Raw genomic sequence first — 27,793 nt, 5'->3', positions numbered from 1 at the left:
CCTGGTCAGGGAACTAGATCTCACATACCGCAACTAAGAAGCCTGCATGCCGCAACGAAGATCCCAGTTGTTGCAACTAAGACCCAGCACAGCCAAAATAAATAAATTAAAAAAACAAACAAAAAACTATCCAGTGAACAGAAGTGTACAATCCTTCCAAAGCCACGGGGGTGAGGAGTGTAAGATGAGAAAGAGATTCAACTGCAGAGGCCAAGTTGCCCTCGTTACCTGGACTGTGTCCCACTCCACCCACTCTCTTCTCAAAGGACCGTCCTCCATTCTGGATCTGCTCACCAATCAGTCAAGCCTCAGTCAAGGCAGCCACTCCTCCTACTGGGCATCCTCACTCTTGCAGAGAACCCCATCTCAGGACAAAGAAGAGGCTAAGCCTACAATCTCCTTTGTGGCATTCTTTATTTTTCTACCTGGTACATGAACAATGAACATAGGTCAGAAAAATCAGCTGCACTAAAACACTTCAGCCAACTCTAACACAGAGGGGGCTTGGACATGGAGAGGGTGGGGATGGCAATTCCAGACCAGCTTCCCCCAAAGGGCTTGTGGTCCAAGCTTAAACCAGAGGGTGCTCTGGGCAGGACCATGCAGTGCAGACTCCGGGCGAGAGGGACAAGAAGGACCAGTCACAACAGGGACTGCTGCCGGGCACGAGTTTATTGGCTTTTGGCCTCATGTTCCTGCTTGATGAAGTTGATCAACCCATTGGTGGAAGCATCGTGAGAAGTCACTGGGCTGCTGCCATCAAGCTCAGGTTCAATTTTCTTAGCCAGCTGCTTCCCCAGCTCCACTCTGCCAGGGAGAGGAGGAAGAATGGTATGAGGAAGCTTCCAGCACTGCTAGTGAAATCCACAAGCCAACTCCCAGGAATTCCCCACCCTCCCCTTGAGCCAGCGACTCACCCCCACTGGTCAAAGCTGTTGATGTCCCAGATGATGCCCTGAACGAAGATCTTATGCTCGTACATGGCTGTGGAGGGGGCAGATGTGGAGCGAGCACGTCAGGGCTCTACCAGCCCAGTCCGCCCTACCCCAAGCCGGGACCTTCCCCACTCACTCACCAATCAAGGCTCCAAGAATGAATGGTGTGAGTTTGGTGAACACAATAGAGTTGGTTGGGCGATTTCCTTCAAAGACCTTCAGAAAACACCCAGGAATGTCCCCCAGTTAGTCATGATCCCCAGCTCCTCAGAAGGGAAGCACACGCTGCCCCACAGGCTGGGACGGGCAGGTCCGTGAAAACAGCCCCTCCTCCTGTGCAGGCCAGGCCAGGCACTCCACGAGCCCCTGCCCTGGCCACACAACTTCATCCTTGCAACCCTAGGATGCCACCCAAAGCCCACTTCAGGAGAAGCGCTGACCTTGTGGGGCAACAGCTTCTCCAAGTCCTCCGGACTCTTCCCTGCAGCCTGAAGCTCCTTCCGGGCCTCCTCTGTCGACTTCCCCCTCATCAGGGCCTCCGTCTGGGCCAGGAAGTTGGCCAGGAGGATCTGACGAAAGAGACATTGAGTACCATTTTGAAGCACTGTCTAAGCTTCAGGCAGATGGACGAGACGGCCTGGCGCTGCCCAGTCAGGGTTAGTCTCAGCAGCTGGGGTCCGGCTGCGTGCCCCTACTCTGGAGCTTATTTGGACCAAGGGTGGGGGGGAGGGGTGTGGGGGGTTATGACAGAGCACATCTGATGACACTGGAACGTAGGTAACAAAGATAACTACCCTTCAAGAGCTATGTACTACGTGCCGAAGACCCTGTTAAGAACTTCACCAACATCTATTTTTTAAGATTCTGAGGGGGAGAGGCATCACCTCTCTTTTTCAGCTGATCCTCAGTTTCCGCAAGTCAACGGCACTGAATCCCAGAAGGACAGAGAGGAAGAATCAGAATTCAAACCAGGACTCTAACTCCGAAGCGTATGCCCACGGTAACCCGTGCTACTCTGCAAGCCCGAGATAAGGCAGGATCCGCCCTCTTCAAGGACTTGGTCAGGTCAGGAGTTGGGTGGCTTTCCCATTGCTGCTGTGGTAGGTGAGGTCTTGGCTCCCTGATCTTTGCCCCCTGCTGTTAACGCCTATGTATATTACATCGCATGGCAAAAGGTATTTTGGCAGATGGAGCTAGTTACAGACTTTAAGACAGAGAGATTATCCAGGTGGGCCCAATGTCATCACATGGCCCTTAAAAGTAACAAAAGAGGAAGGCAAGTGAGTCAGCCAGAGAGATGCGACAGGAGAGGGAGGAGAGAGTCGAAGCTTCAGATGGACTCAACCCACCCTTGATGGTTCTAAGACCAAGAGTCAAGGGGGTTTCTAGAAGCTGAGAAAGACCCCCAGCTGCCAGCAAAGAAACCGGACCTTGGTCCTACAACCATATGGAAATGGATTCTGCCAACAATCTGAAGGAACGAGGAAAAGGCGGTCCCCCCCAGAGTCTCCAGAAGGAGACACCTTGATTTCAGCCTGTGAGAACCTGAGCAGACACCCGGCAGAGCGTGATGGACTTGGGACCCACAGAGACCAAGATAATAAATGGGCGTTGTTTTTAAACCACTACGTCTGTGGTGACAGGAACAGAAAACTAGTAACTGCCAACTAAGGCATCAGTCTTAAAAGGCCTGGGTGTAATGTGACCCTAAGACAGCATGAAGAGAGAGGGTTGGGATGAAGGCTTTTACCTTGTGATGCAAACCCTTCCTTATCGGGTGCTGGGTCTGGACCGGGATGAGGAAGTCACAGGGTATCATCTTGGTACCTGTGAAGGGCACTGTGGTCACCCAGGCGCCTAACCCCACCATGGGAGCCGCCCATGTGGCCTACAGGAGAACGCTGACTTCACGGAGGAGCCTCTACTGGCGTGCCCTCCCCGTCCCTTGCAGCACTCCTGCCCAGGCCAGATGGGCCCTACCTTGGTGGATGAGCTGGTAGAAGGCATGCTGGCCATTGGTCCCTGGCTCCCCCCACACAATGGGGCCCGTCTGGTGGTCCACACGGGTGCCGGACTTGGTGATGTACTTCCCATTGGACTCCATGTCACCCTGGAATGGGGCCAGAAACCCAGCCTTCATGCACCACGCCCCAAACCAGCCTGGGAAGCACCAGGCATGCCTACCCTGCCCTGGCCCTGTGAGATGAGCACAGGCACGATCCTTTTATGTCCAAGGAGGACCTCCCTAAGAGCAGAATCTGGTCGCAAAATCTTCAACTGATTTCATAATGGAGAGGCAGGCTGGGGTCCAGGCTGTACAGCCTTTGAGACTCATCACCCCAACTACACTCTGGGCCTTGGGGAGCCTCGGCCCCTCCTCCAATTACTAGGAGATCCACTAGGAGAGGGGCTGCGGAGATTCCAGGGGCAGAGGGTCATGAACAGACCAAAGAGGCACCACAGAATGTGTGTAAACTTGCTTTTCTGGAGGGACAAAGGCAGTGCAAGCCGTGGGAGGTCCCAGGCTGTGGCCCCACTCTATTGGGTGACATCCAAAAACGAAGAGACCCGCTGAGGCACGTGCCCTAAGCCAAGCCAGAGCCTGACTGGCCAGGGCAACATGATAGCCAATCATGCCCCTCCCAGGATAGTCAAACTCGACGGACACAGATCCTGGTCACAAAGATTCGCCATGAGATGCGGCGCACAGGTGGGCCTTGGACGTGCCCAAGGGTAATGAAGGAAAAGGTCCCTGGAGGAGCAGAAACCTGGGCACCCAGGCTCATGGGCCCCCCCTGACCCAAGGCCTGGCCTGGCAGCTGGTACCTGCTGGAAGTAGGCAGCAAAGCGGTGCAGGTACTGGTCATAGGGCAGCATGGCATGCGTCTCACACCCAAAGCAGTTGATGTACCAGATGCCCAGCAGAGCCAGCAGGACGGGGGCGTTCTTCTCCAGAGGTGTCGTGCGGAAGTGCTGGTCCTGAAATGAGAACAGGGTGGGTGGGGGGCTGAGCAGCCGCCCAGGAGGGAAGGAGCAAGGGGGAGGGGGAGGGAGCTGGACCAATTGTATGTCTCCGGCCAGCACTTGCCAGAGAGCACGAGCCTCAGCACTTACCATCCAGTGAGCCCCTGAGAGCAGCTGCTCGAAGTTGTCAAATCCTGCGACACAAAAGCAGCATCAACAGAAATGGCCGTGCCCTATGCCTCCTGGCCGTGGACACAGCTTCTTCTGGAACCAGGGAAGGGCTGGAGGGGGAGCCAGAAGAAACAGGATCTGGAAGGACTTAGGCCTATAGAAAGCTCCTCTAATCAGTCAGCCTTGAGCACAAAGGCAGCTCTAACTCCGCCTGGCATGGGAAGTGAGCAGGACTGCAGTTGTGAGGGGCAGGGAGAAAGGCCAAGCTGCAAACCAGAAAGAAAACTCGGCCCTTCCCGCCTGACCTGAAAGAAACGTTCCAGCCAAGGGCAGAGAGGCCTGTGGGAACAGGAAGGTATCCAGGGACATGAGCCCCCACCCTGACCTCAGACTGCAACACTGTCTCCCGAGACAGAAGCACAAACATACTCACCCACGTGCAGGGCGATGGAGAGTCCGATGGCTGACCACAGCGAGTAGCGGCCTCCCACCCACTAGGAGAGACAGGAAAAGGTGCTGAGGAAGGGTTGGCACGCCCCGCCCCCTCCCTCCTGCCATGGAACTTGCCCCGAGAGCCATGCTCTTCTACAGGTGCAGCTCGGACGGCCTGGGCTCAACCCACCTCTGGGAAGCAAGACAGCAGGCCAGGCGCTGGCAACTGTTAGGCTGACCAACAGGGCAGGCTACACGAGGGACTGACCAGAGCCACAAGACTCAACTAAAGACCTTACCTGGGCTGGCCCCACCTCCTCAGACACCGACAGGCCCAGCGCCTCCTACCTGTGCCAGGTGGGCCTCCTCAGACACGGACAGATCCAGTGCCTAGCCCGCCTCCTTGGAAACTGACAAATCAGAGTCCCTACCTGTGTCTGGTTGTGCCTCCTAGGACACCGACAGATCCAATGACCCGTACCTGTGTCCAGCCTCTTAAATACTCACAGATCCAGGGCCTCACACCTGTGCCCATTCCCGACTCCTCAGGCTGTACTCACAGAGCCAGCGCCTCCTACCTGTGCCTGGCCCTGCCTCCTGGGGCACTGACAGCCCAGCGCCTCCTACCTGTACCTGGCCCTGCCTCCTGGGGCACTAACGGGCCCAGCGGCTCACACCTGGGTTTGACTGATCTTCAGCCTCAGCCCAAGACACACTGAGACCTAATTCACACTGCGCCTTCTGGTGCCACGCTGCAGACTCCACTTTGAATCATCAGAATCCTCAGATCTCCAGTCACGTCTTCCTAACAATTATTTATGGAACACCTACCATGTTCCTAGCACAGGCAATACACACAGTCCACAGGGGAGAAAGATATAAATGAAACAATCCTGCCAATAAATGTGAAAATGAGATAAAGTGCTTGGGAGAAAGGAAATACAGTACTGAAACCAAGAATAAAAGGACTCTGAGGATGCTTGAGCCTGGATGTGAAGAATAAGCAAGTATCACCCAGGGAAGCACAGAGGGAGAAGGATTCCAGCAGCCAGAACAAGAACAGCCTTTCTCAACAGTGAGAGAATTAAGCCCCACAGAAAATGCTTTAAGTGACTTAATTTCTGAATACTCTCAAGGTTGGTCCAAGGCTAGCATCCTTCTAGATGCAAAGGAGAGATGCTAATTCATTACGTCCAATGGATGCCCTGGGGCATTAAGGCTTAATTCTCTCCTGTAAGCCCACTGAGACAGGCTGGGCAGGAAGAAGCGTAGCACAATCTAGAAGATGAAGGAAGGAGAACTGGAGAGTAGAAGCTGAGAGGCAAGGCTGGAGAACCAAGAAGCCTGTGGGTGAGGTGAGAATGGAAGCAGGAAACCACGTAGGAGCCCCAGTGGTCATCCGAAGAATGATGCTACCCTGAATGGGGGGCGGCGGGGATGCAGAGCACTGATTCAGGAGGTTCAATTAAACAGGATAAACTGGAAGAATGAGAGAATCAAGTGTGGCCCAGAGGTTTCTGGCTTGGATAATAAGATGAATGATGGGGCTCTTTACCTAGAAAGGGTCTGGGTTTGGGGGAACCTTACCTGACAGTCACAGTCCCACACCATGCCTGACACAGGCTCTCAGATTTCACCCAATCCAGAAATGACTGAGCAGCCAGCCAGCACTCAGACCAACAGATTCTCGGCTGCTGACCTTGACTGAGGTCAGGTTCTCAGACTTTGCTTTTGTTTTGGGAGAGCCCAGAAGAGCCAGTGTCTGATTTGAGCCTCTGAGACCTCAAGCTGCAGACACAGGTCTCTAGACCTCACCTTTACCTGCAGGGGGTTTCTCAGACCACATCTCAGAGAGATGTAGCTCCTCGGTCAGTTCCATGTTCTGAGCCTCACCCGCCCCAGAGCCTCAGACCTCACCTTCTCCAGCCAGGTGTAGTCCAATCTCTTTTCCCACTTGGTTAATTCAGACCCTGACAACCAGACCCCAGTGCGACAGACAACACCTTGGACTGGTTACAGATCGTCCGGCCTTTGCAACACCCTGAGATCTGCCCATCACACCTGACCAGGGTGCTAAGAACAGCTGGCTGACTTGCCTCAGCTCATTCTGCCTCTCATACCTGAGCCCAAGGGCTCCGAAGACCTCCCCAGGCAGACCCAGGCAGACCCACGTACGATGAATCTGGCTTTCTCTCGTGGAGAGTCCACGCTACCCACCTAACTGTGCCTGATCCTACCACCGAGGGTCCCATCTGTGTCTGACCCACCTTCTCAGGCCTTGCCAGCCACACCGATTATGTACTTCTGGGCTAGATCTTGCCCTACTCACTTCATCTCACGAGCCCAGGGATGTCAATTTGTACCTCAACCCAGGGGGCAAAACCCCACCTAAGATCACGTTTATACCTCTGCCCATGTGACCCTGATCCACGGACTCACTGACAAAGCCAGGTCCACACAGCTGCCCTGGGTGTGGATGCCATGGCTTCACCTGGGAGGTTAACTCTACCGACCTGTGTCCAACCCCAGTACCTCAGACCACAGGATTACACACCTGTCAGAGGCAGGCTCCAGACAGCTCAGCTGATGAACCAGGCTTCACGTACCTGTCTGTGCCTAACTTTGACCCCTCACATCTCAACCAACGGACCCAGGCCCACCTCCCTGAGCCCAGCACGCGTCTGCTTCACACCTTCCAGAGAGATCCAGCTCTGTCTCCATGGGCCTGACCTTGGCTCCCAGGCCTCACAGGAGAGACCCAGGTCTATCGTCTGTGTCTGACTTGGCTTTTCGCATCTCACAAACGGATCCAACACTACCAACCCCTGCTTAACCTGGGTACCAACACCTCAGTAGGGAGCCTCAGACCTCATCAGGTGCAAACATTTTTGCATATCTGCGCTCAGCAGACCCCACCTAAGAGATGTGGTTCTACCTACTTGTGATTAACCCCAGGCTCGACTTCTAGGACCTGGGTATTTGCACCTGAGCCAGAATCACACTCGAAGGATTTCACCTGCAAGACCCAAGCATCCATACGTCTAGGCCCAAAGTCCTTGCTTGAGAGAGCCATACCCACCTACTCAGGTTTAGCTTAGAGGCCCCAGATCTCCTGGGAGCCCTGCAGAGGACCCCAGTGTCATGGGCCTGAACTGAGGCTGCTCCACCGACCCAGGCTTAACCCTGGTCCTTCAGGCATCACCAAAAGACCAGGGGTACATACCTTTGCCTGAATCTAACATCTGAAAGAGCCAAGTCTACCTGCCTGTGTTCAGCCATAACTCCTTAGGCCTCCTGAAGACGACACTTGGCAGACAGGCTTTGGCCTACCTACCTCGGACTCAGGCTCCTCAGACCACATTTGCTAGGCCAGTTCTGCCTACATGTACATGACCCTGGACCCTCAGTCCATACCTGACAGATCATTCTGCCTACCTGTACACGACCACGAATCCTCAGACCATACCTAGTGGACCAGCTCTGCCTACCTGTACATGATGTTGGGCTCCCAAAGCACACATCATGGTCCAGCTCTACCTACCTATGTACAATACTGGACCCTCAGACGATACCTAGCAGGCCAGCTCTGCCTGCCTGTACGTGACCCTAGGTCCTCGGACCACACCTAGCAGGCCAACTCTGCCTGCCTGTACATGACCCTAGGTCCTCGGACCATACCTAGCAGGCCAGCTCTGCCTACCTGTGCATGACCCTAGGTCCTCGGACCACACCTAGCAGGCCAGCTCTGCCTGCCTGTACATGATGCTGGGTTCCCAGAGCACACATCATGGTCCAGCTCTACCTACCTATGTACAATCCTGGACCCTCAGACCACACCTAGTCAGACAGCTCAGCCTACCTGTATTTGACCCTGTGATCCTTAGAACCAAACCTTATGGACCAGCTCTGCCTACCTTTACTTGACCCTGGATCCTGAGACTTCACCTGGCAGGAGAGCTTTGCCTACCTGTGCTTGACTCTGGGTCCTCAGACCATACCTGCTGAATCAGCTTTGCCTACCTGTATTTGACCCTGGGTCCTAAGACCATACCCAACAAACCAGTTCTGCCCACCTGTACATGACCCTGGGTCCTTAGACTGCACCGAGCGGGCCAGCTCTGCCTACCTGTACATGACCTGGCTTCTTGTGCTGAACCTAGTGGACCAGCTCTGCTTACCTGTGCTTGACTCTGGGTCCTCAGACGATACCTAATGGAACAGTTCTACCTACCTGTATATGACCCTGGACCCTCAGTCCATATCTGGCAGACTAGCTCTGCCTACCTGTGCTTGACCTTGGATCCTCAGACCATACCTAGCTGGACCAGCTCTGTATACATGTACATGACCCTGCTTCTTATGCTGCACCCAGCTGACCAGTTCAGCCTACCTGTGCTTGACCCTGGCTCCTTACGATATACTGAGTGGGCCAGCTCTGCCTACCTGTACTTGACCCTGGATCCTGAGATTATACCTGGTAGACCAACTCTACCTACCTGTGCTTGACCCTGAATCTCTGACCATACCTAACCAGACAGCTCTGACTACCTGTACACAATCCTGGACCCTCAGACTATAGTTGACAGACCAGCTCTGCCTACCTGTACGTGACCCTGGGTTCTCAGACCATAACCTAGTGGACCACTTCTGCTTACCTGTACTTGACCCTGGGTCCTGAGATTGCACCTAGTGGGCCAGCTCTACCTACCTGTACTTGACCATGGATCTTTAGACCATACCTAGCAGACCACCTCTGCCTACCTGTACACGACCTTGGAACCTCAGACCAGCTTTGCCTACCTGTGCTTGACCCTGGGTCCTGAGATGCACCTAGTGGACCACCTCCACCTACCTGTACTTGATCCTGGGTCCTCAGACCATACCTGACAGACCCCAGCTCTGCCTACCTGTGCTTGACCCTGGGTCCTGAGATGCACCTAGTGAACCAGCTCTGCCTACCTGCACTTGACCCTGGATCTTCAGACCATACCTAGCGGACCAGCTCTGCCTACCTGTACGTGACCCTGGAACCTCAGACCAGCTTTGCCTACCTGTGCTTGACCCTGGGTCCTGAGATTGCATCTAGTGGGCCAGCTCTGCCCACCTGTACTTGACCCTGGGTCCTCAGACCACACCTGACAGACCAGCTCTGCCTACCTGTGCTTGACCCTGGGTCCTGAGATGCACCTAGTGGACCAGCTCTGCCTACCTGCACTTGACCCTGGATCTTCAGACCACACCTGACAGACCAGCTCTGCCTACCTGTGCTTGACCCTGGGTCCTGAGATGCACCTCGTGGGCCAGCTCTACCTACCTGTACTTGACCCTGGGTCCTCAGACCATACCTGACAGACCAGCTCTGCCTACCTGTGCTTGACCCTGGGTCCTGAGATGCACCTAGTGGACCAGCTCTGCCTACCTGCACTTGACCCTGGATCTTCAGACCATACCTAGTGGACCAGCTCTGCCTACCTGTACGTGACCCTGGAACCTCAGACCAGCTTTGCCTACCTGTGCTTGACCCTGGGTCCTGAGATTGCATCTAGTGGGCCAGCTCTACCCACCTGTACTTGACCCTGGGTCCTCAGACCACACCTGACAGACCAGCTCTGCCTACCTGTGCTTGACCCTGGGTCCTGAGATGCACCTCGTGGGCCAGCTCTACCTACCTGTACTTGACCCTGGGTCCTCAGACCATACCTGACAGACCAGCTCTGCCTACCTGTGCTTGACCCTGGGTCCTGAGATGCACCTAGTGGACCAGCTCTGCCTACCTGCACTTGACCCTGGATCTTCAGACCATACCTAGCGGACCAGCTCTGCCTACCTGTATGTGACCCTGGAACCTCAGACCAGCTTCGCCTACCTGTGCTTGACCCTGGGTCCTGAGATTGCATCTAGTGGGCCAGCTCTACCCACCTGTACTTGACCCTGGGTCCTCAGACCACACCTGACAGACCAGCTCTGCCTACCTGTGCTTGACCCTGGGTCCTGAGATGCACCTAGTGGACCAGCTCTGCCTACCTGCACTTGACCCTGGATCTTCAGACCATACCTAGCGGACCAGCTCTGCCTACCTGTACGTGACCCTGGAACCTCAGACCAGCTTTGCCTACCTGTGCTTGACCCTGGGTCCTGAGATTGCATCTAGTGGGCCAGCTCTACCCACCTGTACTTGACCCTGGGTCCTCAGACCATACCTGACAGACCAGCTCTGCCTACCTGTGCTTGACCCTGGGTCCTGAGATGGACCTCGTGGGCCAGCTCTACCCACCTGTACTTGACCCTGGGTCCTCAGACCATACCTGACAGACCAGCTCTGCCTACCTGTACGTGACCCTGGAACCTCAGACCAGCTTTGCCTACCTGTGCTTGACCCTGAGTCCCGAGATTGCACCTAGTGGGCCAGCTCTACCTACCTGCACTTGACCCTCGGTCCTCAGACCGTACCCTGCAGACCAGCTCTGCCCACCTGTGTTTGACTCTGGGTCCTCAGACCATTCCCAATGGACCAGTTCTGCTTTCCTGTACACGACCCTGGCTCCTTGTGCTGTACCTAGCAGACCAGCTCTGCCTGCACGTGCATCACCCTGGCTCCTCAGACCATACCTAGCAGACCAGCTCTGCTTACCTGTGCTTGACCCTGATTCTTCAGGCCATACCCAGTAGACCAATTCTACCCACCTGGTAATGACCCTGGCACCTCACACTGTACCTAGGGGACCAGCTTTGCTTACCTATACTTGACCTGGTTCCTCAGACCATAGGTGGCACGTCAGTTCTACCTCCTTGGGATTAACCCTAGCTTCTGAGACTGCAGCTGGATGGCCACCTCTGCCTACCTGTGCTTGTTCCTGGGTCCTGAGACTGCCCCTGCCAGGCTAGCTCTACCTACCTGTACTTCCTCTCAGCTTGCCAAAGCTCATCTCAGACATTTGATTCTTCGTACCTGGACTTGACCTGACTTTTGAGATTTCACTGGACAGACCCAGTCTCCTGAACTTGCTCCACAGATTTTACCTGACAAACCCTGCTCTAACCACCTGTGCTTAACTCACCCTGACAGACCCAAGGATAAAACTGTACCAGAATCACACTCCACAGATCTTACCTGAGAAACTCAATTCCACATACCTGTGCCTGGCCACAACTCCTCAACTTCGTAAGACATCTTTACAAGATAAGTAGAGATGCAGTTCTACCTACCTATCCTGACCTTATCTGGGAGATCCAGATCTATTCACCTGTGCCCAATCCCAGCTCCCGAGATCTCACCTGAGACACCTACCTCTATCCACCTGTGTTCACTTCATATTCTCAGAGATCATCTAAGAGATCCAGTTCTTTCTAGCTGAGCCCAACCCTGGCTCCTCAGGCCTCACCTGACAGATCTGTTCTACCTACCTGCACCTGACCTCAACTGCGGGGCAGAGTTTAATGAACTTAAACATGGCTTTTCAACCTACTTCTGGCTTGCCTTTGGCTTTATAGATTTTACCTGAAAAACTCAGTTCTATCTACCTGTGCTGAACCTCAGCTCCTAAGATTCAGAATACAAACCAGGTACTGACCTCAGCACCTCAGACCTTACCTGTTTAAGAACCAAAAGTACAAACCTGTATCTCACCTCAACTCCTCAAGCCTTACCGGACAGACCTGCTCTGTGTACCTGAGACAGATCCAGAATCCATGAACCTTCCAGATGGATGGATGCAGTGCTGCATCTCTTTGCCCGACTCCAGCTTTTCAGTCTTTTTCCCAGGGGACCCAGGACCATCGCCCTGAGTAGCACCAGAACTGCTCGGACAACACCTGAGGACACAGTTCTGACCTGGACCCAAGCGTGGATTTCTAGTTGCCACTTATCAGACTCAGCTCTGTCTCTACCTACCTTTGGCTCCAGTGTCCTTACCTGACCAACCCACTTCTGCCCAGCTGTGCCTCATCTTGGCTCCTCAGGTCTCCCCTAAGACACTGTTACACATACCTTGTCTGATTCCAGCTTCTGAGACCTCAGACAGACGTGGCTTTTCAGACCACCACTATACAAACCTAACCCGGAGAGACTCTTCCCTGAGAGCTGACAGATTCCTGGTTGCTCGCCTCGGCCTGAGGGAAGCCTGGCAAGAGCCCACTGGTGCCAAACAATGCCTGAGGGTCTTGGGCCTCTGACACCTCTAGAGACCTTTGTCTCTAGCCCTTTGTCTACCATGAGCCTCTCACACTGCACCTCAGTGACGTGTGGCTTCCTTGGTCAGTTCACATGTCTGTTCTCCACCTGGCCCGACTCCCCAGTCCTTACTTTTTATAACCAGGTACATTCCTACCTATTCCTCATCTGGGCACCTCAAACCCACCCCAGCCAGACCCCAATGCCACTGACCATGTCTTGGGCTGGTTATGGAAAGAGGCCTCTACAACACCCTGAGTTGTGCCCGTCACACCTGGTCAGGATGCTGAGAACCTGGCAGCTGACCTGGCTCAGGGGACTTACCTATGTCTGCCAGTGAGTTCTAATCACCTCGCCTGAGTGATCAGCCACCCACTACCTGATGCTCACTTTTCAGAGCCAGTCAGAGATCCCAATGTGTACACCTGTCCTGAGCTCACAGATCCAGGTTTAAGTACCTGTACGTAATTTTGGCTTCTCGGACCACACTTGATAGAATAAATATCTGAATTCTTCCAGAATTCACAGACCTCCCCTGTACCTTTACTTGTCCAGGTATCTCCTCTTTAGATATCACCTGTACGTGTACCTGTCCTGGCTCTTCTTCAGATATCACCGGCCAAAATTAGCTCTTCAGTGTGTGCTGACTCTGGCTGAGCCCTGACGGATCCCACAGTTCGTCACCGTACCTCTGTCTGATCCCGACACACAAGGCTGCCCCAGGACTGACCACAGCTGACCAGGCCTCACCGCTTATACGTACCTATGCCAGACTGGACTCTTCCAATCTCACCTCAGAGCCAGCACAATATCCCTGTATCTATTCTGACTCCTCTTTCTCACCTGAGACCCTGGCTCTAGAAATTTCATCTGTCTCTCTCCCTGGCTCCTCAGATGTCACCTTTTCAATTCAGCAATATATGTCCTTAGTGACCTGGGCAAGTCCCTCCACGTATGTCTGGCCTGGCCCCGGAGGCCTCCACGGTGCCCACCCTGGCCCCTCGGGCCTCACTAGCCAGCCCCAGCCCCACGTTCCTGTGTCCCACTGTCATTCCTAGGCCTTACCTGGAAGACCTAGGTCTCTCTCTAAGCCACACCCACATCCTTGCAGGCTGAGTGGTTACAGGCAATGAAGACCCAGGCTGGGATACAGCCCCGCTCTGCTGGGCTCCGTGGCTAGCAGGAGCCCCACACGTCCCTGACCACCACCTGCTCAGGCTCCAGATCCCGGGGAGGAGGAGGAAGACGGTGCTGCCCCTCCTTTATCAGGCATGCAACATTTGTTAGAAGCTGCACAGTCTCTCTTGACCGGGGTTCCTCACTGAGCCACATGACGCAGAAAAGGATTGAGTGACTCTTCTCAATTCTTCCAAGGACGGTACATAACTAGACCTATTCTAGAAAGAAGTTAACTCATTACACACAAGAGATGCCTTAATTCTTGAGGGCTTAATTCTCTCCCAGACTCCAGGCCTTTAGAGCTTTCAAAGGAAGTTACATCTTGGCATGCTGCCACCAAGCAGAGAGCTTCCAGTATAAAGGCCTGGAAACAGCCTCAGTGGGAAAATCCCCAATTGGAAGATGCTCTCTTAGGTACACCTGCTGAGGTCACGTGTTAGAGCCACACCCACTGCATTCCCGGCACCCACGCCACACCCCGCCCTGCGTCCCTGCACCCTAAGCTTTCCCTGAACTCTGTGGCTGAAGCCCTTCTCACACCACGGCTGCGCTCAGGCAAGCTGCAAGGAAAGCTGCCGCTCACTGGCACCAGCTGTGCCCTAGCAGAGAGGGTCCGTGTGACCGCCTGTCACTAGAGCGGTCCACAGCTCTGCCACCCAGCAGTGCTGGCTCTGCCAGCTGCCCAGCGGGGCCCCACCCAGGCCCCAGCCTGGCACCTCCTCTCTGCCACCCTCCAGCTGCCCCTGCAGCTCCCTTCCAGGCTTGCCCAGTCACACCTCCTGCCTCACCCTGCCCCTTGGCCTTTACAGACTGCAGCTACAGTTCAGAGAAAGGTCATCACTGAGAATAACTCACAACCTCAGCTTAGTGCGGGGGACAGGGTGGCTCCGGTTACCCCCAGAGGGTGCTGCCGGCAGGCACCCAGGAGAGCGTCACCCTGGCCTTGCGAGCCGGCCCTTGGTGGGAGTGGAGCCCTCATCCTGACTGAGCCAAGCTGTTCCTGCCCCATGAGCCTCTCTGAGGGCCACCTGGCCCTTCCCCAAACCAGTCACGCAGCAGGTGCTCAATAAATGTTGACCTGACCTTACAGGCCCCTCATCTATGGCCTGAATTGGCAAAGGACACATAATTCACCCACCACGGGGAGGTGCCTTTACTTACATCCCAGAACTCGAACATGTTTTGTGGGTCAATTCCAAATTCCTTCACTTTGGCCTAAAAAGGGCAAAGGGAGAGAGAAGGGAGGAAGCCTGGGTTAGCTGCACAAGGACAGGAGCTCCAGGGCATAAGAAGTCGCGCCCTCTGAGCTGCGGGAGCACCTCCAGCCCCGCTGCTGGGGCTGTGCTGGCGCCGTCTGTATGTCCAGGGCAGGCCCAGCAGCCACCCACCCCCAGAGCTGGATGCCAGGCCAGCTCCCATCCAGCACACCAGTGGCCCGGTGCCTGCAAAGCCCTCCTGCTGAGGGGGGCTGCACACCCACTGTGAGAACCTGGCCCCCACGCTGCTCTGCAAGAGCCACCTCCTGGCCCAAGGCCCCGGGACACCTGGGAAACCGAGCCTAGAGCTCGAACCTGAGCATGGGCAGGGGCCACCTCCCAGGCCAGGAAACATACAGCCTGGACACCTGCCCAGCCCTTCCAATACTGGGATGGTGACTGCACCCCAGGAAGCCTTCAGGGAACGACCGGTCAGCACCCCTTCCCTAGACCCCACAGCAGACGCCCTACTGACTAGTCTGAGCTCTAGCTGCAGGAGGTGGACAGTGGTGCTGTGGCTGGCCAGCCTTAAGATGTCCTCCTGTCTCCCCCCATAGGCAGGTCAGCACTGGCGGCACGGGTGGGGGTGGGGGAACATGGGAGGAGTGGGAGTCAGGAGGAGCTGGGTGTGGTTCCAGCTCAGGCCACCCTGCACAAAGCCCACCACACAGCAAACTGCTCAGCCGGGTCTGCCTTCCTTGTGACTCCTGGAGCACAACCCTACCTTGCACAGTCTGGGGCCAGGTGGATAACCGTGTTCTGGTCCGTGTTCTAATCCCGGCATCACTGACTCGTGCAATCACCGGGCGAAAAGCCACATCCCTTCCCTGGGGCCTAACTAACATCCCTATGTGAGAAACGGGATGCACACCCCACCCGGACCCAGCATAGCTCATGTGGGGAGAGGCCAGTGGCAGAGGCCAGGGGAAGTCACATGTGGGGAATGTTGTGGTATCAGCCAGGCCCGGGAGGTGGGTGGGGTTAACGTGATCCCATTAACTGCAAGCCCCTTGCTGGAGCAGCAGAGGTTTGTCTGTCTTGCACAAGAGGTAAGGATGGATGGTCTGTAACTCACATCCCTCATAGGCAACCAACCCTTCTACCCCACAAGCTGAGCCAAGGTCCCCGAATCTGTGAAGCACATCTCAGCTCATGTATTTGGAAAGGCCACGACCCTGACCTGGCCTGGACCCTCCCAGGGAGGTAGTGCGGGAACCCCCATGGGCACTTACGGTGTTGGTAGACAGGGCCACGAAGTGCTTCGCGACTGCGGAAGGCTGCAGGAGAGGAGCCGAGTTATACCACGCCAACCCGGGGGCCCCCCTGGGGAGGTGACCCTCCCATCTGGAGAAACCAAGGCCCTGGGGGGGACCCACTGCTCCCAGTCCTCAGTGTTTAGGTTGTTAGAGGAGCCCCATGTCAAGATGGAGAGGACAGAGGGGTCAGAGGTCAGCCAGCCCAGCCTACCTCACAGGCACACAAGGCCCATGGTGCCTCCCCTATAAATTTGGCAGGGCTAGGGGTAGAAAGGATCCTACAGGGCCAGTGGCCTTAAGGAAAGAGCCCTCAGCAGTTAGAACAGGGTTGCCACATTTGGCTTGTCTGAGCTGGCAAAGCCAAATATCTTTTTTTTTTTTTAACATTTATTTATTTTGGCTGCACAGGATCTTAGTTGCAGCATGTGGGCTTCCTAGTTGCGGCATGCATGTGGGATCTAGTTCCCTGACCAGGGATCGAACCTGGGCCTCCTGCATTGGGAGCTCAGAGTCTTACCCACGGGACCACCAGGGAAGTCCCAAAGCCAAATATCTTAACCAGAAAGGCCGCCTCCTGCTGCCAACTTCAGGAGAAATAGGGCTACAGGGCTAAGCATGGCCATGAAGGCTGAGGGGCAGACCCACCCTGTCCTCCCGGGCCCGCACACTGCCCACGGCCCACCCAACACTCACATCCTTGGCCGACAGGAGGAACCACTCCTTCGCCGTCTCTGCATTGGTGATGGTCTCCTGGGTGGTGAAGGTCTGCAGGCAGAGGACAGGAGTTGGTCCCCAGTCAAGGCTGGTGCAGCTCTGAGCCAGAGCTCAGCAGCGGAGGCCACGGGGGTACCCAGTTATCACATGGAGCAGTGCATGCGGGTCAGTGAGTTACTCCCCATCACCTCCACCCCCATGTCCACAAAGCCACAATTCGTGGCTGTGTCTGGGGCAGGGGCCTGGAAGTAGCAGTGTCATCCTGTGATTCCAAGACTTCACAGAGGAACAGGAAACACTAGTAAGAGCCACATCCTCACCTGCCCACCACCCCACCACAGGTCAAAGGCCAGATCACCCTCCAGGACAGCAGTGGCGGCCACACCTGGGTCTCCCTTCAGCCCAGACGAGGCTATGTCTCAGAACTTGTATGGAATTCTTAATATTTAATGTACATGGATATGAGTAAACAGGGCATAAATGACAAAAAGCAAGATGTTTACATTATCTGGGCATGGCTCAGGGATCAAAAAGGAGCAGACGTTAGGAACAGATCTCTGAGAAAGATGGGAATGGTCCCAGGCTGAGCACAGAGTCAGCAAAGTGAGTGCGTGTGGCCTAAGATGAAGGCTCATATGGACCAGTTCAGGCTTTCATCCAACAAACGGCGTCTGCCACCAGATAGGGAACAGTCTGAGCGCAGCGGTGCCCACCTGATCCACAAAGCATGGCTCATTCAGAGCGGCTGGGAGGGTCCAACGTCCAGGGCAGTGACAAAGCATCTACCCCCCCACCCCCAAGCCCTGCCCCCTCCCCAACACACACAGGGCTGGGAGTCAGGCCAGGTCTGCAGCCCATACCTTGGAGGCGATGATGAACAGGGAGGACTCGGGGTTCAGGGTGGCCAGCGTTTTGGCAATGTGGGTCCCATCAATGTTGGAGACAAACCAGACCCGGGGGCCTCCGGAAGAGTACGGCTTGAGGGCTTCAGTCACCATGAGGGGTCCCTGCGGGGAGACGCAGCATCAGAAAACACGCTTCCAGGGCCCACAAGAGGTCCTACCTCTGGGGAAACCAAGGCCCCGGATGGGACTCCTCCCCCTTCCCAAGGCAGCCCTCTCCTTACCAGGTCAGAGCCGCCAATGCCGATGTTGATGACGTCCGTGATGGACTTGCCTGAGTACCCCTTCCATTCACCACTCCGGACACGCTGGCACAGAGCGGGGAGAGGCAGTCAGCCTTGACCCCTGAGTATGAGCTGCTGCTCAAAAGCATCGTTACTTCTGAATCCTTACGCCCCAGTCCCAACTTCCAGGCCCTATCAGAGGCCGACCGAGACACAGTGTCAAGTCCCTGCCACACTCAGCCCCAACTAGACCCTTGTCCATCGTTACAAAGCGGGGTGACATCCCCACCTCACAGCAACACTGTCAGAATTTGCAAGAGTGAACTCTCAGCAGAACCTAACAGGACAGAGGCCAAGAGATGTATAATGCCAACTACTGTGACTGGTCTGTGCCAGGGTCAGGAATGACAGACATGCCACCAAGTTCCACAAGGACCCCAAGGATTCTTGCCTCCTGGCATTCACCTCCCTATAAGGTCCCTCATGCTGTACAGGGCTGACTGGGCCCCCATTAGGATACTGAGAAAATGATGGAGTGTGACTTCAGAAGCTGGGTCACGAAAGACCATGCAGCTTCTGCCTTACTCTCTTGGATCGCTCACTTTTGGGGAAGCCATCTACTATGTTACAAGAAGACTCAGTCGTATGAAGAAGCCAGTGTGGTGAGGAACGGAACCAGTGCCAATTCACCATCCATGAACAGGAACCGCCTTGGAAGAGAATCCTCCAGAATGCAGCAAACCTTCAGATAACTACAGCCCTACAGGCTGACATCTTGAGTACCATCTCAAGAGAGACCCTCAAACCAAGACCAACCAGGTAAAGCCTGAATTTCTGACCCATAGAAACTGTGCAAGATACTAAATGTTTACTGCTATTTTAAGCCAAGTTTTGGTGGAATCTGTTATATAACGATACATAACTAATGCAGATTTTGGTACCAGAAGTAGGGTACCATAACAAAAACCCAGAAATGTGGGCAGAAGCTAAAAGAACCTTGAGGAGAGAATTAGTAAAGGCCTAAAAAACATTGGAAGAGACTGTTAGCAGAGGTTTAATAGACCTCGAGGGGGCTGCTGGTGTAGATTTAAAGAAATAGGAGGAAAACGTTACTGGAAATTATAGGAAAGAGAATCCTTGTTACACAGTGAAAGAAAGTTTAATGACACTGTTGCCTACATTAATGGAGAAAGTAAAAGGTGTATCTATTATGATCTGGACGATCTAGTTACAGAGATTTTCAGGCTGTGTTATAGGCTTGGCTTCTTAGTGCTTACAATAAAATTCAAGAGGAGAGAAATAAGCTTAATGAAGAACTTTTAAGTGAAAAGAAGCCAGGAGTTGTTGGATTTGAAAATTCCCAGCCTCTCCAGGCAACAACTGATGCTAAAACTAAGAGATGGATCTTTGAAAAGTTCAAATTCAGGGCACTGTAACCAAAGCTTCCAAAGGTAAAGCAGAGAATGTAGCTGTAAAACCCTTTGTTAAGACCTCAGGAAGAACTAATGTGGTAACACAGAGAAATTCTGGCCAAAGATAAGGCTTCTAAAAAGGTTAAGAGTACTGTCTCTGTGGTCTCAGAAGAAATGGTAGAAAAGAACTTATCCTGAAAAACATTATGGGTGTAGCTTTTGTCTAATGGACTGAACCCCCCCTCAACCCCCATATGCTTCATAGGAGACCCACAAAGTTTTTAAGATAACTGAACTGTCAGAAACACTATCAGCTTGGACTGAAAGGGACAGAGATAGCACAAAAGGAAAAGAGATCTTTAAAAACCCACATGTCTATAGGCAGTAAGCAGGCTGAAAAAACTAGGCAATTACAAACACAGACTACTTTTCATGTAAAAAGGATGACTAAGGACAAAGCCAAAAGACTTGAGGAGTGACTCTTAGGCCTTGAGTCCTAACCAAGCAACTGCCAACATGTGTCCTGCTGAATTTCAGAACTGCTTTGGACCAATGTTTCCCACGTGCCTCCTGCTTTCCTCCCTTTTTGAAAAGGAATTATCCTCTATCAGTTATCTATGCCTATCTCACCATTGTTATGCTGGGTGTGTTAAGGGTAAATAACTTGTCTACTTAATTCACATCTCTTCAGGTCAAAAGGAATTGCAGGGACTTCCTAGGTGGCACAGCGGTTAAGAATCTGCCTGCCAATGCAGGGGACAGGGGTTCAAGCCCTGCTCCGGGAAGATCCCACATGCTGCGGAGCAACTAAGCCCGTGCACCACAACTATTGAGCCTGCGCTCTAGAGCCCGTGAGCCGCAACTATTGAAGCCCACGCGCCTAGAGCCTGTGCTCCGCAAGAAGAGAAGCCACCACACAATGAAAAACCTGCACACCACAGTGAAGAGTAGCCCCCACTTGCCGCAACTAGAGAACGCCTGTGTGCAGCAGCAAAGACCCAATGCAGCCAATAAATAAATTAAATATATTTTTTTTAAAAAAAGGAACTGTATTTGAATTGTATTAAAGAAAATACAGATATATCTGTACCTAATTTAGATTATGAGGTTCTCGACTTCTAGCTGATATGGTAATGGGATATGGCCTTCAGAGAAAGGGAATGGGGTATTTTGCATGTGGAAGGAACACAATGAATCCCAGGGAGCCAAAAGGCAGTCGATGACAACCAACTTCCAAGAAGGCGCCCAGCGATCCTCACCTCCTGGCACTGCTTTCATGTCCTTGTGCAGTCCCTTCCCACTCTGATCGGAGCTGACCTATACAACTAACAGGGTATCACAGAAATGAAAGAGCAGCTTTTGATGCTGGCCAAGGTAATAAAAGACCTTGAGGCACTCTGCCTTGCTCTCTCTTGGATCAATCACCCTGGGAAAAATCAGCTACCTTGTCATGAGGACACTCAACCTGTAGAGAGGTCCACAAGGTGAGGAACTGAAGCCTCCCCAAAAGTCACTGCTAACTGCTAGTGAGTCAGATCTGTGAGCACATCCTCCGGGGCCCCCATCAAGCCTTCAGATGAATGTGACCTTGGGCCAATATCTTGACTACAACCTTATGAGACCTGAGCCAGAACCAGTCAACAGAAACACTGACTATTGTTTTCAGCTGCTAACTTTTGGAGTCATTTGTTACACATTGATAGGAAACTACTATACATGGCTTTCCCCAAACCAATAAGACCTAGTAACTTTATTTCTTTTTGATAATAAAAAGTAATCAACTGCCATGAGCAACTGTCCATCAATACAGAAAGAAAATAAGTTGCTCAGCTTTTCAACCATCAGTCTTACCATGGGTTTTGTTATAACAAAGCATCCTGGAGGGGAAACTTTATTTATCTTTACTATTACTACATGTACCCTTTATCTGACCAGGGGTATGTGTAGTAATAGTAAAGATACATGAAGTTTTTCAAAACATACCAGTTCTGTTACTTCCATTTTCAACTTCACAATATATCCTGCACAGCACGGCAGGTCAATGCAACTGTAGCTCCCTAATCCTGATGGTGCGAGGACTACAGTTCATGAACATACACTGATGTTATCGGTCAGTCCTCTAATAAATGAGGTCAGGCTGTTTCGGTTTTTACCACGACAATCGAGGTCATGGTGAACACCCCCACCCAATCTTGGAGAACTTTTGAGAGCACAGCCACAGGGAGTATTCGTCTCCGTGGAACGGCTGCTATTCAGCAGCTTTTCTGAACTATAAATACCCCATCAGTCTGAGTCAGGTATCCAGCAGCCAGCTATAAGGGAGGGCTTTCCTGGAAACAGCTTCCCAGATGACCAGTGCCACACACTCTCCACGAGGCATGCCCAAGCACACAAGAGTTGACCAAACAGAGAACCACACTTTCAAGACACATCAGATCTGCAACTCGCAGCAGGTGTCTGGAAAGGCTCTTCCCTACATCCGGAGCCCATCACGAGCACCAACCACTGGGAAGGGACATTCTGGAATCCAGATTCTCATCAGGATCCCGAGCCTTCCTCACCCTGGGACGTCCCGCTCACTTGGCCGCCTCGCCTCTACGACTGATGCCCAGGTCACCTCCTGCCACTTCAGGTCTGAAGGTGGCCCTCAGCCAAAGCAACCGGTCTTTGACCAGCCACACGTGGGGGACACTGCTCTCAGGGACAAGCGGACTAGAGCCTAGATTGTCACTCCCAGAGTACGCAAAATCCACACATACAGACACGCGCACGCCCACACAAACAGTCCAGCCCACAGACATCCCCCTTGCACTCCCCGCTTGAGGACGTCCACCGACTCTTGCAGAATCATCCCTGGGGTAGACACTGAGGCAGTGGCGGTTGATGTGGGGAAATCTCTAGCTGGTCTCTGAGGCAACCCCTACACCCCCACACAGGAAAAGAAGGCACAGCTACATGTGTTAACGCTGACACAGGGACAAGCTGCATGTGTGTGTACACGTGTGTGTGTGTGCTTCAGAGAAGAGACAACAGACATGCCAGTACACGCACAGGAAACTTTCAGAAGATTTAACAGTAAATATTATAAAGGCTGCCTCTGGAGAGTCGGCTGGGATGTGGTCAAGAAAATTTTAAGTTTTAAATTTTGTCTAGTTGCAATGAGGCAATAAGGGCACATGAGTAAAGAGGTTAGAAAAAGCAAGTGTCTCCCTGACTAGCCCATCCCTCAGGAGCCTCACTTTTCTTTTTCAGATCTCTGTCCTGGCCAGACTGACACCACGAGCCCACAGGTATTACAGTTCAGGAAGGAGGCCCCTCTACTGCTGCCAGTGGTGGGTTCCCTGAGAAAAGGGTCGGGGAAATTCCTGCCTTAGCAGAGCCCCCACAGCCAGCAATCACACAGACGGCCCCCACCTCAGGCTGCATTGAGGGCTGGGGTCCTCTCCAAGGAGAGTGGAAGGGCAGCCCACTGGGACCCCCAGATTCCCAAACACAAGCACACACACAGCCAAGGGCAAGTCCAGCCCAGCAGCTGCATACCTGGCAGAAGGACTTCATCTTCTCCAGGACCCTGTTGACCTCTGGCATCACATCCTTGCCATCCACCAAAATGGGTGTGTTTGACCGGTTCCGAAGGGCCACGTGCAGCACTGCCCGATCCTGGGGGCGAGAGTCCGTGTGTGAAGGCCCCCAACCCCAGGCAGACACACTCCCAGCTGGGCATGATGCAGCGTGGCCCCAAGAGTCCGCTCAGCCCTTTATCCGCTGGACACGCAGACCCTGAGGTCGGTGAGCACCATGGGCTCGTACTGAGAACCCACTGTGTGTTCGTGGAAGCTGCGGCCACCCCAGGACCTAGGGGGAAGGCAAGGCATGTGCCGCTCCCTTATGTGCTGCAGACACTCACGAGGGGAGGGATACCGGAACAAGCCCAGGACAGGCCCCAACGGCCCACAGATGTTCAGGGCGTGAAAGGTCTAGGAAAGCCAAACAGTGAGCAAAGGCGGACGGGTGACTACACAGGTCAGAGACGAGGAATAAAAGGCGAGAGGACCAAGGCTCATGAAGCCCAGTCTCATATTCCTGGTGAAAGTACACAGTGTTTGTTGGCACCTTGTGAAAAGTGTCCCTGGCCCCCTGGAAGTAGAACAAAGCAGGCAACTCAGCCTTCCCTCACCAAGCGCCCCATCACACCCACTACCAGAAACCAAATCAGACCCTAAGTCTGGGATAGGCTCCAGTCAGCTGGCCTTATCAAGAGAGAGCAACAGCCCCATCAAGCTGGAGGCAGCAGAGGAGTCTCTGAAAGAAACAGGTCCGAGACTCCAGGGGTACAGGAAGGGATGATCTCGGGACTCCAGCCCAGGGAGGGGCTCACTAAGGTGGAGGGCTTAGTGCCGTGCTGCCCTCACCCTGCCCAACCTCACTCCTGCGCCACATTCTGTAGGCAAATGCACCCCTCCAGGAAGCCCTCCTTGTTCGCAGTCTCCCTCAGCCTAGCCCAGCAGTAAAAGACAGGGATGTTTGAATCCTGGTTCTGCCACTTACAGAATAACACTGGATAAGTCACTTGACCTCTGAGGTACAGGTTCCTCATGTAAAACAAGGATAATAACAACACGAGGATGACGCCCTGAGTGCTCAGTGATTCTTATGCCTCCAGGCTCCCACAGCGGATCAGGAACAGGGTGGCCGTGGCCTGGCCTTGCCACAGCTTCCTGTTGACTCCTCCCATTGAGGAGGTTGATTTTGACATGAGTCTTCTTTTCACTAATAAAACTTGCAGCAAGAACAGATCAGAGTTAATATCTCTGAGCGTGCTTTGAGAAGCCCTCTCTCTGCAGCCTTGAGAGGTGCTGTCCCCAGGCAGACACTGGGAGCCATTCCACGCTCACAGGATCCAGACTGCAGTCTTGGGGAAGACACACCCCAAGGCCGTGCAACTTACTTGAGGAAATAGGCCTTCAGGCCCCTGGTTAAGCAAAAGCATTGCCTAAGGGGAGGGGTATGGACACAGAGTGATGCCGCTAACAGTCAGATGAACCCCAAAGGGAAGGAAGAGGCTGTGCAGGGTATACAGAGTCTGCTGCCCACCGGCCTGCTCACCTCGGTGAAGTTGATCTTCTCACCACTGAACATGCGCTCCCGGGCAGCCTCCACACCCCTGGACTTGGCCTGAGAAGAGAAAACACTGAGGCCTGGTCCGACCCACGTTAGCCACCAAGAGTCCAAGGCCCCAAACACAAGGCTTGGTGCAGCCCCCAGCAGAGCTGACAGACGGCTGCAGCCTGGCACCCTCCCCTACTGCCTGGGAAGAGTCTGCTCAGACATCAGGCACTGAGTCCCCTGGGATGCTGGTCAGAACCTGAGCCAGGGGCAGAGGCACGAAATCAGTTACTAAGATCCATGAAGAGGAGGAAGTAAAGATGCTCAAGGACCTGGGGACGCCAGGAGCCCAGCTCGCCCACCACTCCATAGGTTACAGGTCACGACTCCCCAAGCAGAACTTTACCAGGTCCACCAGCATGTGCATCACAGGCTCAGTCACAAGGTTCTTGGAGTAATCCAACAGAATCCGCCCGTGGTTGGTGTTGAGGTTCAGGCTGCAGAAAGATGGCAGAAGCTGCTGACCACACCCCAGCCTGCTCCCTGACCAGAGATGCTTCCAGAAAAAGCATCCTCCCTGCGCCAAATCCAAGCAAGCCTCAGCTGGCCAGCACAGTAGTGTCGTCTGTCACCTGCCCGCCCACCACGCTGACCTGCAGCAGCAGCACAGGGCAAGATGCAAACCCCGGGTGAGGAGTCTTTCCTCTTGCTGACACTGAGCTGAGGGATGGGAAGACAGAGCTGGGCGCGCTGCTCCAGCCTAGGCTAAGGAGTGACCATTCCCTCCCAGTGCTTCCACTCTGTGACTCAACTTACCCAGGGAAGGATCTAGATGACAGGGCTGGCCATCAGGGACTTCCACTCTGGAGCCTCAGACCTCCCTTCCAAACACCTGCACCAGTGACCATTCCCGACCCCCAAGATTTCCTCCTTTCCTGGTCGTTCACGGGTCTCCGGACCCAGCCTCCTGGGCAGGATTCATGGCCCCACCTCTCCACCCTTTCACCGCGGCTCCCCGCAAATCCCCCGGGCCTGTCCCACCCTGACCGCACCCCGCAGATGGTTCCAAACACATTCTCAGCCAGGACCGGGTGTAAGGGGACAGCCCTTCTGAGCCTGCTGCGTCAGCGAGGGCCCCTGCTCACAACCGCGGAAGGATGGCCTGCTTCAAACGGCCGGGACTGGTGGCGGCGGAGGAGCGGGGAGAGAGATGTCCCCGTGGAGGGGAAGCGGCGGAGGGGCCCGCTCCTCACGGCGAAGCTGCCGGAGCCCCGAGACCTCCGGCGAGCACCCGGAAACCCGCTTCAAGGAGGCGTCAAGGACGAAGTGCGGCCTGGGCCTGGGCCCAGATCCGTGGCCCGGGGACCCCGGGGACCGCCGCCCCGGCCTCCCGGCCCTGGCCCTGCACAGCGGGACCCCGCGCGCCGCATCCCGGTCCCGCACGTCCGCGCCCCGCCCTGGCTCCGCGCGCGCACCTGAAGTGGTTAAAGCGGTCCTTGTCCCCTTCGAAAAGGTGGCGCAGGTTGAGGTCAGAGCGGTGCTCCTGGTACCATGCCTGCAGCTTCTTAAACTGCGGGTTCTGGGTGAGCGCGGCCATGGCGAGAGCGGCTGCGAATACGGACTAGCACGCGAGCGGAGAAGGAAACGCGGCAACCGGCACACTGCAGGCGGAGCACCCGGGAGAGCAGCGGGCTTTATGGCGCAGGCGCAGGCGCCGACCCCCGCCCCGCCCCGCCCCACGGCCCCGGCCCCGCCCCCGCGCTGCAGTCCGCGTCCCCGGGGCAGCCACGCCCGCAAATCCGGCTCGGCGGCCTTTGCTGGGCCGTCCTTGCCATCGGGGGCCTCTTAGGCTGCAGCTCTGCCGACCTCCGCCTGGAAGTGACTGAGGAACAGAGGCCCAGCCCCGGCCTGCTTCATTTGTTCGTTCATTCTCTGAACACAACTCCTTCCAGCACCTTCTATGTTACACGTAGTGTTCCAGGTGCTTCGGATACGTAGTGACAAGTAAAATATATGGCATATCAGATGCTGGTAAGTGCTACTGAGAAAAGGAAAGCTGGAAGGGGTGCTGGGAATAGGAGTTGCAATTCTGAAGAGAATGGTCAAGGCAAAACTCACTAACGAAGTGACATTTGAGCAAAAGCCTGAAGACGGTGGGGAAGCAAGCCAGTTGGATACCTGGGGGAGAAGTGTTCAGACAAAGGGAAGAACTACTGCAACATTCCCCGGAAGAGTCTGCTTAGATGTTTCAGCCACAGCAAGAGGCAAATGTGGCTGGACTGGAGTGAATGAGGGGAGAGTGATAGAAGATGAGGTCACAGAAGGAAGGAAGGCAACAAGTGAGAACTTTGGTTTTTATTGCGAGAGCGAGATGGGAAGCCATTGAAAGGTTTAAGCAAAGGAAGGGAACTTCCCTGGTGGTCCAGTGGTTAAGAATCCGCCTTCCAACGCAGGGGACGTGGGTTTGATCCCTGGTTGGGGGAACTGGGATCCCACATGCCAGGGGGTAACTAAGCCTGAGTGCCACAACTACAGAGTCCACGTGCTCTGGAGCCCTGTGCCACAACTAGAGAGAAGCCCACGTGCTGCAACAGAGAGCCCACAAGCTACAACAGAAGATCCTGCATCCCACGGCTAAGACCCAACGCAGCCAAAAATAAATAAATAAATATATATATAAAGGGGAAAAAAACAAGGAAGCAAAGGAGGGACATCATCTCACATGTTTTACAAAGGATCACACCGACAGTTCAGTAGACATGAAAGTAAGGAAAACAGGACGCTACAGCAATAATGCAGGCCAGGAATGAAGATGTCAAGGTAGGAGCAGTTGGGAGTGGTGATCTAGATATATTGAGTGAAGAACTAAGAGAAAGAAAAAGAACAGTCAATGTTGACATCCAGTTTTTTACGCAAGTTCCTGGAAAAATGGAATTGCCATTGCATTTGGAGAAATGCAAGTTTCAGGGGGAAGATCATGATCTTGTTTTTTGACATGTTAAGTTTTCAAAACCTCTTAGACATCTAAGTTGAAGTGCTGAGTTCGGTGTTCATGTCTGGAGTATTAGGAGA

General features: G+C 54.1%; 1 protein-coding gene across 1 annotated transcript; it reads right to left on the bottom strand.

Annotated features, from left to right (window-relative positions):
- Positions 1–395: 395 nt before the first annotated feature.
- On the bottom strand, positions 396–26,408 carry GPI (glucose-6-phosphate isomerase). Its single transcript, XM_057711304.1, has 18 exons — positions 26,197–26,408; positions 25,128–25,218; positions 24,722–24,790; positions 23,156–23,275; positions 18,204–18,287; positions 17,938–18,084; positions 17,057–17,128; positions 16,340–16,384; positions 15,013–15,066; positions 4,504–4,564; positions 4,050–4,093; positions 3,762–3,914; positions 2,916–3,045; positions 2,686–2,762; positions 1,376–1,504; positions 1,076–1,151; positions 918–984; positions 396–807 (listed from the first exon to the last, which is right to left on the bottom strand). Exons 1-18 carry the CDS (start codon positions 26,316–26,318, stop codon positions 672–674), a joined length of 1,677 nt encoding a protein of 558 aa, XP_057567287.1. The 5' UTR covers positions 26,319–26,408; the 3' UTR covers positions 396–671.
- Between the last annotated feature and the right edge of the window lie 1,385 nt (positions 26,409–27,793).

Source organism: Hippopotamus amphibius, chromosome 16 (genome assembly GCF_030028045.1).
Source record: "Hippopotamus amphibius kiboko isolate mHipAmp2 chromosome 16, mHipAmp2.hap2, whole genome shotgun sequence".
Lineage (NCBI taxonomy): Eukaryota > Metazoa > Chordata > Mammalia > Artiodactyla > Hippopotamidae > Hippopotamus > Hippopotamus amphibius.
The sequence above is the reverse complement of the archived record's forward strand: the minus strand, read 5'-3'. Positions and strand labels throughout refer to the sequence as shown.

Coding starts and splice junctions, on each gene's coding strand:
- GPI (XM_057711304.1), bottom strand. CDS start 26,318: ATGGCCGCGCTCACCCAGAACCCGCAGTTTAAGAAGCTGCAGGCATGG. Junction 15,067..16,339: donor TGGCCCTGTCTACCAACACC/GTAAGTGCCCAT, acceptor TGCCCTTTTTAG/GCCAAAGTGAAGGAATTTGG. Junction 3,915..4,049: donor TCTCAGGGGCTCACTGGATG/GTAAGTGCTGAG, acceptor TTCTCATTTCAG/GACCAGCACTTCCGCACGAC.